General features: G+C 39.2%; 1 protein-coding gene across 2 annotated transcripts; it reads right to left on the bottom strand.

The window, feature by feature from the left end:
• Nucleotides 1–204: 204 nt before the first annotated feature.
• lnpa (limb and neural patterns a) lies at nucleotides 205–10566 on the bottom strand. Of its 2 annotated transcripts, none has more exons than XM_034561695.1 (13): nucleotides 10411–10566; nucleotides 9472–9543; nucleotides 8939–8980; nucleotides 5030–5217; nucleotides 4876–4934; nucleotides 4745–4785; nucleotides 3700–3783; nucleotides 3565–3616; nucleotides 3247–3468; nucleotides 2087–2192; nucleotides 1809–1879; nucleotides 1341–1496; nucleotides 205–1174 (listed from the first exon to the last, which is right to left on the bottom strand). In XM_034561695.1, exons 2-13 carry the CDS (start codon nucleotides 9496–9498, stop codon nucleotides 1002–1004), a joined length of 1221 nt encoding a protein of 406 aa, XP_034417586.1. In that variant the 5' UTR covers nucleotides 9499–9543; nucleotides 10411–10566; the 3' UTR covers nucleotides 205–1001. The 2 variants fall into 2 exon arrangements, with proteins under 2 accessions (XP_034417586.1, XP_034417587.1); XM_034561696.1 differs by having other exon boundaries at nucleotides 10308–10422.

Genomic DNA, 10566 nt, shown 5'->3' with positions numbered 1-10566 from the left:
GCCATCATGGCTATTTACATGTTAGTTTGACCTTTTGATTCATATTTTGATGTCAATGCAAAATCACTTTTAAAAAAGGCAGCAATAATTGATTGTTTTTACGGCAACGTCAGTCAGAACATTCTTCAGCATATGTCTTCCTAAAAAACCTAATATGCATCTGTCTCGTTGAATGTGTTGTGATTCTAAACACATGTACACAGATGCTCTCAAAAGTTTATTTAGTATTATTTATACAGAACAAGAATTCCGACATACAGCAAACAGATACAGTCTGTAAACAGTTTAATGACTTTATTGTCTATATGTAAATAGGTTGTATCGACAACTCTGAAACAGAAACTTAAAATATAAAAAAGGCAATTAGGACAAGTGCACATACTGACAAATCTCCTACGTTTTAGCAATAAATATATACTGCATGTGTATTCCTATTATGGTACCATGGTTGTCAGCATCACCGTGCTACAGAATACAACAGTCAACGGCGTCATGAAAGGCAAAGCATTATAGAAAAATATTTATAAATAATTTCCGATAAATAAAATTGTATTTCCCCCACAAAATATTTGTTTGTTTTTTTCCGCAGTATCAAATTAACCCAAATAGAATACTTTTTAGAAAAACAAATAAAACATAGAAAATCAAGAAAACATGGGATAAGACTCCCTATACAAAATCCACACCATAGCATAATCCTTACTGTTCTGAATAAGATATAAGAACAGGAAGGACATGTAATCATACAGGGAAGTTGGGTTGTTTGGTGGTTCCAACCAATTGCTAGCATGATGCAATTTCATATTTAATTTGTCACTATTGCTAGAACTATAAAAGCAATTCTCAAAAGAAAGGACATTCTGTACTGTAAATTGAAAATCGCATCAACTGCTGACTTGTTACTGGATTATTTCAACTCAAGGCATTTACTTGCAAGTCAAAGGTTATCACATTTTTCTTCATAAAAAACTGTTCCAGCCCGACTTAACTACTCCATTGTTTTATTCCACTTCCATGGCAGACACATCTAGCTCTCCGTCAGACTTCTCCGAGGGCAGATCTTGTGACTCTGGGGTGCTTTGGCTGTCTGACGCAGAGCTGGGCTCTGTGGTTGTTGGTGTGCCTGGCTCCAGGGTGTCCGTTTCAGCTGAGACATCAGCAAGCTTGGTTTGGCCTGATTGAGATACAACAAAATAATATGTATTCCGTTTAGATTTGCACACATTTAAAACAAGAGTAAAAACAAAGAAAATGATATCTATATGTGATAGACAAGAGTTTTAACATCTTATTTCTAAATGTATCAATATTGCCAGTCTTGCCAAACCTGCCAGTCTCACCTAAAACCGATTGGTCATCGTCTACGTCAGCAGCAGACGAAGGTAAGGTTGCCTCAGATGACATCTTCACTTCTCCAGTGGCCTCGGGGAGTCTGGGGGCCTGAGGCCTGGTCTTTCTTGCAGGATTCAAGAAATAACAATATGCACATCGGAAGGCTGAAACACAAATAAAATGCCGTACACATAGTTTATGTCATTTCTCTAATACATTTTCAGAACAGACATAGATTAATATACATGAATATGAACCAATGACAGAAAATGCCTGAGATGCATAAACACTTCAGATTGATGTGTAGCACTGGTTTGCATATTCAATCTGGTTGCGTTTTTTTTGCTTACAGGGGTCGGTTGTGGCAGCGGCATTTAAGAGCCATATGATATACTACGCTGCAAAATGCTAGAGGGCAAATGAAGGCACAGTATTTGATGAAGACTGACAAGAGTGTGTGTTTCTTTAAGTCTTACCAACATATTCAAATTCCTCTTTTAATGCCATGCCGTTATGGGACAGACACTGCTGACAGATGAGAGCGTATCTATGGAGGACAGAAACACAATATAGTTCAGACGGCATACAGACAGACTGGCATTGTATCACATAAAAGATAGTTCAGCACTTCATTTTTATAAGTTGGCTAAGAACCTGCTTAATATTACTTTAATTATGCATTCCCACAAAACGGTACAATATATGTCTTTTGCCAAAACTAAATTGTTCCTGTTCAAAAGCAGAGGTCGAATACCTGTTCTGAGGGCCATCTCCAACAAGATACTCAATGACTCTGTCCATAGCACCTCTTTCTCTTGGGACCACTGGTCTGGCCATGGGCGGGCCTGGGGGTTGCATCCCTGTTAAAGAACATCAGCGCCTGTTAGACATAGTCTGTAGAATTGAATACAAACTGCATTGAACAGGGGCTGCTTACAGTAAAAAAGCTGAAATTCACAGTCTACTGCACAAACCATGATGAATATTACAAAAACCTGCCTCTTTTTCTTAATGAATTAACACTGGATCTCACTTGCAAAGCACGTCCAGCATCCCTGCTGTGTTGGTGAGTAGTAATTAATATAATCTAACATCAAGAGCAATCATAGGAAGATGACTGGTCATTTCTGTGAGACTTGGCACAGTCTCAATAGCCTGCTGGTTATTAATTTACCAGCATATGGAAACTCTGTGGTGACTCTTTGTATCAAATTGCTTTTCACTTTCAATTTTCAGCAGAAGCAGGTGATAACATCAAGTCATGTAAACCATTTGCAAGGTGTTTCAAATGCCAAAGGCAATTTCACCAAGCATTAAAAGACATTTAGTGAGATTCCACCAGCATTGCCCAGAGAACAAACGCAGGTCTGGCTAATTAATCATAGTTAATGTAATCCTGATTCGTGCATACCTCACAGTTGGCATTCCACATGGCAATTACCGCATGAAGCTTCCTCTAGGAACACATGTCCTTTACCGTTTGCACTTATTTGCATCTTCTATTGAGTGTTCATAGCCCATAAATAATTTATATTGAATATCCAGCCACTCTGCACTCCACAGATGTCTCCGTATACAGCAACTGTTCTCTGGAAAGTTTTCATCGTGCTGGCTGGCTTTGTAAAGCACAAGCCTCATACTCTTGAGGTAAACAGCCTGACTATCAAAAGATAGCCCCCATTTCAAAAAGTCTACCCTAGTTTGAGACCTTGAGGCCTTTAAAACTTTAAATAAGATATTTAAAAACTACATTCATGCAATTATCCATTACAACTTTTGTATAACATATCCCACCCTTGCTGACAACACACACCACAGAGCCTTAAGCAACTAGGGACACAGAGGCAAAGAAGAGTAAATCACACCTTAATCGACCACATTATGATGTGGTCCCCCTGTGTGCAAGTAACTCACCGACTCCTGGAACAGGTGTTCCAGGGGTCACAGGCCTCCTCATCAAGCTCTGCTGAGCAGCTATAGCAGACAGGCTCCTCTCTGGGGGCCCACCTGGAGCAGAGTGGGAGGACCGTCCAGGATAGGTGAGCCCAGAGGTAAGAGGGGGGCGAGCAGCAGCTCCGCTTGCAGGATTCACCACCACTGAGGGGGTCTTTGGGTTGACATTGCGCTGGCGGAGCTCTAACACAAAACAAGATTGCAGTTTGCTTAACAACAGTAAGACATGCCAAAAAGAAAAGTAGGGAAAACAGTGCGGTCTTCAGAACTCATTAATACCGTGGCCTGGTTTTGGAGTCATCTGAGGTCCAACTGGAGTAGATTCAAGCTCCTTTACAGAAAACAAGAGATGTTTTAATATGGAAAACAAAGACAAATGTATTTATGTTGCAAAGTTAAAACAAAACAACTCACAATTTTTCTCTTGGAATCAGGATCAAATCTCTCCAGAATCAATTTAGCATTTTTATATGTCTCTGTTTCCATAACTTCTTCAAGCTGTAAAAAACAAGACATTAAATAGTATTATAGGTTAAATGCCAAAGGCATTTTTTTCCCAATACAGTGCACAACGAAATGATTCCTATAATAATAGCTATTGCTTAGTAACCATTTGATGGTCATCAGATTTAATTGCCAGGCATTTCATAAAACATACATTAATATCTTAGAATCACCTACCATAACATTACACAAGAAAGGGCACCAGTAATTTACGTCACTAAATAGTACATCTTCATTTAAGTACCAAACATTTCTAAATGTTTACATAAAATATGAAGAATAATTACATTCACTACTTCGATAATGGAGAGTGTGAAAATCCATCAGCCCTAATTATTGAAAGTTATTAGACTTGACAGAGGCTGACAAGCAATTTTTCAGATTTATTTCTTTCCTGCAGTAAATGCTATTAATTAAAGTGACATTAGCAGACTGGTTTACTGGGTTAAGTTGCTGTACCAATCAAGCTGTCTGTACAAATCCTAGATTAGCAAGCATCTTGCTGCAAAATACTGAAAGAATCAATAAGAGCAAAACTACAAAACTTGCAGAATAAAGTGCAAGTCTTCACTTTGCAGGAGACCACTGGACATAAAAATTACAATGCGTTCCACAGAGATTATTACTTTTATAATACGTTTCCCTCACTTATCTGACCACGGCAGAAGCCACAGATGCATGAAACTTGTGTTTTGAAATGTGCAGATCTCTCAAGCTTGCAGAGGGACATTTCAGAGAAAATCTATAGGGTGCTTGTAGTGCAATTTTTTTGTAATGGCTTCATAACTAATACTCTTACACTGAGTGACATGGTCAAACTAAACATTCAAAAAATAAATGAATACAACATGCTTGATACCAAATTTGGAGTAAAAAGCAAATGGAAACTACAGATCAAAAGCCTAGGAACAATACAAATGAAACTGGACCAATTTAAAGCAAAAACATCACTTACTATTTTCCTTTTGTGTGCTTTAAGATCTTCTGATTTCTCATCTGAAAAGGAAAAAAAGAAAAAAACTTGAAAATGAACCAAATGACCAATATATGGCAAGTTATGTATAATATTCGAAAAAGGTATCTTACTATTTTTTTCAGTTCTTCGGGAACAAATAATAATAAGTATTTTTCGAAGTAACCAAACTCTAATAAAAAAGGGAAAGAAGGAAAAAAGTTGATTGGTTAAAATACATTGTAGTTACAGTTCAGTGAAATGTGATTGACAATCTCGCACACTTACAATAATGGAAATACCACGAAGGGAAGAGACAATATGAGCCGTCCCATCAACTGTTCAGGCAGGTACCACAAATACACAACTATGCACGTGATCAGGAAGAGAAGAGACGAGTACAGAAGCAGTCGCCCGACCCATATCTTCAACTGCCTCTGATACTTATCACTGTATTCTTCAAGGATCTGTATATCCTGTGAGGAAAAAAGTCAAATGAGTCTTATGTTAGAACACAAATGCGATTCCCATTAGTAAGCTGTGACTTTGGTTAAGTGTTAAGTGAACCAGTTTTTTCATACAAACTACAATTAATCCATGTGCCATAAGAATAATGATTATGTTTTATTATTATGTATGTATTATGTAATTGTGAAGACTGTGTTTATTAGGCAAGTGAGTATTTTGACCATATCATCATTTCTATGCATATTTCCCAACCCGAGCTGTATAAACTTGAATGCCTATTGGATTTAAGCACATCATAGGTGATGTGTTTTTGTGTAATGCCATTGTGGCCTAAGGAGATCAAAACCCTATATCATTACATTACATTTAATTTAGTTGACGTTTTTATCCAAAGAGACTTAAAATCATACACCGTAGACACAGCTACGGGGAGCAATTTGGGGTTAAGTGCCTTGCTCAAGGACACATCGACCGGCTAGCAGAGCCGGATATTGAACCGCCGGTCCTCATTGAAAGACAGACCTGCTAACCACTGACCCACAGTCGCCCTATATCAAGGTTGGCATAATTATTCGGCAGCTTATTTTCCTAAGGCAAAAAAGGGCCAAAAAAGAGATTTAACTGACTATGAAAAGTCAAACATTTTAAAAGTATTTCAGAGGGATATTGGGGTGTGACCACAGAACCGTAAAACTTTTTGTTGCAAATAGTCAACAGGGTCGCAAGAAATGTGTTAAAAAAATTTTTTTTAAAAAGAAGATGCAAATTAACTGCCAAAGATTTGAGAAGAATCAAACATGAAGCTACCAGGAACCCATTATCCTCCAGAGCCATCATATTCCAGAACTGCAACCTCCCTGATTGCCCAGAGGTACAAGGTGTTCAGTGCTCAGAGACATGGCAAAGGTAAGGAAGGCTGAAACCTCCCCACCCCTGAACAAGACACATACGTTGAAACGTCAAGACTGGGCCAAGAAATATCTGATGGCAGATTTAAAAGATTTTCTGGACTGATGAGATGAGAGCCACTCTTGACGGACCAGATGGATGAGCCGTGGCTGGATCAGCACAGAGCTCCACTTCGACTCAGACGCCAGCAAGATGGAGGAGGGGTGCTGGTATGGACTGGTATTAAAGATGAGCTAGTTGGACCCTTTCAGGTTGAAGATGGACTCAAAATCAACTCCCGAACCGACTGCCAGTTTTTAGAAGATACTTTCTTCAAGCAGTGGTCCAGGAAAAAGTCTGCATCTTTCCAGAAGAACATGATTTTTATACTGCGTGGCTGGCCAGTAAAGACCTTAAAGATGAACAAATAAATGGCATGGCCCCCTTCCTCACCGGACTTAAAGCCTATTGACAACTTGTTAGCCCTTTTTAACGGGAGATTTGCGGTGAAGGAAAACAGTACCCCTCTCTGAACAGAGTCAGGGAGGCTGTGGTTGCTGCTGCACAAAAAGTTCAAGAAACTGACAGAATCCATGAATGGAAGGCACATTCCTGTTATTGAAAAGAAGGGTGGCTGCATTGGTCACAGATTTCTTTTTTGAAATGTTTATTTGTAAAAAGTTATTTGTTTATTATTCTACACACCTGAGATCGGAAACATTTCATTTGCATAATAATTGTGCATACTAATAGTACAGATATTCTCCTAAGAAAGCCCAAACTTCACTTTTACTGTCTTAAATATTCAGGTTTCTTAACATTTTGGATTGACCGATAGCACTATTGTTGTTCAATAATAAAATGAATCCTCAAAAATACAACTTGCCAAATAATTGTGCACACAGTGTAAAGCTAAATGGCAGTGAAACACAGCTTAGATCAGTTTGATTTTTTCAATTGCAAATGGCATATATTTTCTATATTGTGATATAAGAGAGAGAATTTGAAATACAAGTGTAAGCAGTTTATAGTTTAACTGTTTTATTTACAAACTAAAGTACAACAGCAAACGCAGTGTCAATACTGCCTTAAATGCTCTTTCTCTCAACAGTGAAGATGGGTGTCATATTTTTACATGTTGAACTTTTAACAACACCACCAACATTTTTAGCAGGAATGGAAATTTAAAGATAAACATAGGGCATACTACCGGGAGCATACCAAACAAAAGCTATGGTCCAATTAAACTTCTCTTCTGGCAGAAAAGGCAGTTACATATACAATTCATTATCATTTTCCAATGAATAAATGTCTCATTCATCTTTTTCACATATAGAAAGGTTCCCTCACTGCGTTAAAAGCGCTGGTTACCCCATCTATGAATAGCTTGTGGACAGTATGGGACCCACTCTGGTCACTACGGTTCCCCTGTAACATGTGTGTCTGTCACTCTAAGCCAATCTCAGGTTCAGCTTTACAGTATAACACGCATGCCTTTGTGCATGTGTGGTGCAACCACCCCCAAGATTTCTCTATAGAGGAAAAATAACAGGCCAAACAGCGTCTCGTTGACCCGTCAATGTCCACCTGACCTCTTCAGTGTACGTGTGGTGTCTCTTGCTCAAAGGACAAGGGCTGAAAATAGCCTAACACTAGCTTAACTGTAGAAGAGCACTGAAGCCTCAGTCAGCAAATGAGGAGCCGATTTATAATTTGTTGACAAATCTGTTAAATTCAAAAGAGCTTCAGGCTTATAGAACATGTCTTTCCATAGCACCAGTGCAAAGACACACAATATTGTCAAATGATCAGTCAGGTTGTCAAACACCCAGGTAGACCAAATTGATTTGGCAATGGAAGCAAAGGCGAATGGTAGAATGATTACACAATTTGTCCTTTGTGAACCATTGCACTGATTTTCAGTTTTCCATCCAAATGAGGTGGAAGAGATAATCTGGCAAAACCCGTTTGTCTTGCCCCTTTGGGCCTATTTTCAGTGATATCGCCACATTCCCAGATCTCTGCAATTACTTTCCTGAGTACAACATTATCATAACCAATATAACTGATAGGCAGAGCTACGAAAATAAAACTTAAGTTGTTATGAGCCGTAGTCTACCTTCAACTACTGTACTTGACTGCAAATTACCAGTCACAGTTCCTTAAAATGTCCCACTGACTGTGGTGTGAATAGTTGAAATTGTTAATCGTACTAAATCTGTGCAGAGTGAGTCTGTATCGCATGTCAGATCATGTGGGTGTTTCTGACATGTATGAATTTTACAAAAAATTGTTGGGCAAAATTACACTGACTGACACCTTTGGTGGTTAGTTTTACTGATAATGCTTCTCGGTCTTTCACTCATTTGACTGACAGACGGTGCCTTCTGCAAACTTGGATGCACCCAACCTCAAAGGATTTATTGTAAAATACTCTACTTCTGTTCTGTTCAATGTAAACAGGGCACAAGAGCATAACGAAAATACTGTTGAATCTCTTGCATGAGGCTAATGCGCCCTCTCTTTTTTTATCTTCAACAAAGTTTACAATTTAAGTATAAACTATCTTTTATCTGATTGACTTCATCTGTTCATGTATACCAATTGTTGGTTTGCTAATGTTTCTGAACATGTTCTTGTTCATGGGCTTTTTCTACTAACTCAAAATGCAGGTTAGATAGTAATTATTTTTAGCTAGAGCATGGATTTATTGCGCTTTGACCAATACATAGCATGTTATCTTACACCGCAAGCAAATATGTAGAAGAAAGACTAAAAGGTTTTAAATGAAATGGGTTTTAGAGAATTCAAAACGGCACTTCTGGGATCTGACAAGCATACCTTATCGATTCCTTCCAAAATCTCCACAGTGGATGGCTTAGTCTGTAAGGAACACAATTTGGAAATTCAAGTCAGAGTGAAGAAATGATGACATTTGCCGTTACAACTGTACTCATTGTGCAAGCAACTTCCTGAAAAGATCTGGCAACTTCCTGGGTCATCTTCCCCTTTCTACACATTTTGTATACGGGTCATATTTATCTTCTTTTGCTGTTGTTGTTCCCGATATTATCCCATTAGCCTATGCAAATATGCCAAGGAATGGAGATGCCAGGGGGAGTATTAGCATGAACATCTTCATTCTGATCATTTATGTAGACCTAGTATGCGACTACTATCTGTGCCTGAAGTATGGTGTGGTTTAATTATGTGTCCTGCGTGTTCATGCAAGCTGAAAGCTCATCAAATCTAAAGTTACAAAGATTAACACCTCACATGTTCTTTGACAAAGTAAAGATAATGCAATAACAGTATTTGTAATAATGCAGTAGAAGTAGAAAGACATAAACAACAGTAAAGGTTTGAAAACAAACCCTCCACCGTGAGATGACTGCACCCATGTTGTTCCAAGGATTGGGAACCCTCAGATCAAGTAACCTCTCCACCTGTTGACAAGAGTAATATAGTATCTTCAGTCTACATGCTGGTAGCAATTTAAGGGGGTACATGTAGCTACAACTAGTGCAGTGTAACACAACTGCTACAACTAAACGTAAGAGGTGTTCATTCTTCTTTGGAGGCTGTTTGTGAGGGTGGTGCATTTTAATGCACTGTACTAATGCATTCCTAATTATTCTAGCATTTCAAACATGTCGTACAGCATTACTCATACAACACTCACACATCATTCAGTACATGGGGACCAATGCACCAGTTCCACAAATAACTGCTTCCAAAATAACCGTCACCTCGCATCTTCTCAAAGGCTGCTTCAAACAAACACGCAACATGATAGCCTGTATTGCAGGGTTGCTGTGCTAGAATGAGACATTATTTAGCTACGTGTAACTGTTTGAGCACACCTCGGTTACATGTAGCTCGTATTTCAATCAGTTTAACTTCTCGTAGTCGTTGTGTCCGGTGTGAACGGTTACGCTAAAACTAAGTTAGCGAACTTAACTTCACTCCATGTTTTCGGAGGCAACTGACTTTCCATAAACGTACGAGGTTACCGCGGTAGTGGTTACACCAAAAGGACGGCGTGTCGCTAATAGAGACAAACGTGTCTTAAATAAGTTAAAGCAGTAAACGGTTCGCGTTAGCCCTGCCACTACCTAACGCGGGTAGCTACCCGCTAGCTGCTGCTGCTGCTGCTCACCCTAAAGCAGCCCTCAGTTCATCGTGACGAGTAACAGCAGTCATTACTCACTTTAGTCAAAGTCCTTCGTGAAAGAAAGCGAAGACCGAACAACGCGTATGCGAAGCGAAATAACCACCGCCAAATGTTTACACATGCAGCGGGGTATATTTACCAAAGTGGAGTCGTCCCCCGGGTTCCGACAGCAGACCTCCCGTCCTCTGACGGAGCGTATGTGAGTCAAGATGGGGGAGTGTCCGGTGGGAGAGCAACGTGGAACACGAGCGGGGCCTTCAAGGCATCGCCTGTGTGCGAAGAGGCCACGTCCATA

Source organism: Cyclopterus lumpus, chromosome 21, assembly GCF_009769545.1.
Source record: "Cyclopterus lumpus isolate fCycLum1 chromosome 21, fCycLum1.pri, whole genome shotgun sequence".
In the NCBI taxonomy this organism is placed as follows: domain Eukaryota; kingdom Metazoa; phylum Chordata; class Actinopteri; order Perciformes; family Cyclopteridae; genus Cyclopterus; species Cyclopterus lumpus.
This window is presented reverse-complemented; position numbering and strand designations above follow the sequence as displayed.

Excerpts from the sequence above, each read along its gene's own strand:
- lnpa (XM_034561695.1), bottom strand. The coding sequence starts at position 9,498 with ATGGGTGCAGTCATCTCACGGTGGAGG. Across the intron at positions 2,193-3,246 it reads AACACCTGTTCCAGGAGTCG|GGATGCAACCCCCAGGCCCG; the intron begins GTGAGTTACTTG and ends GTTCTTTAACAG. Across the intron at positions 1,497-1,808 it reads AGAGGAATTTGAATATGTTG|CCTTCCGATGTGCATATTGT; the intron begins GTAAGACTTAAA and ends TTTGTGTTTCAG.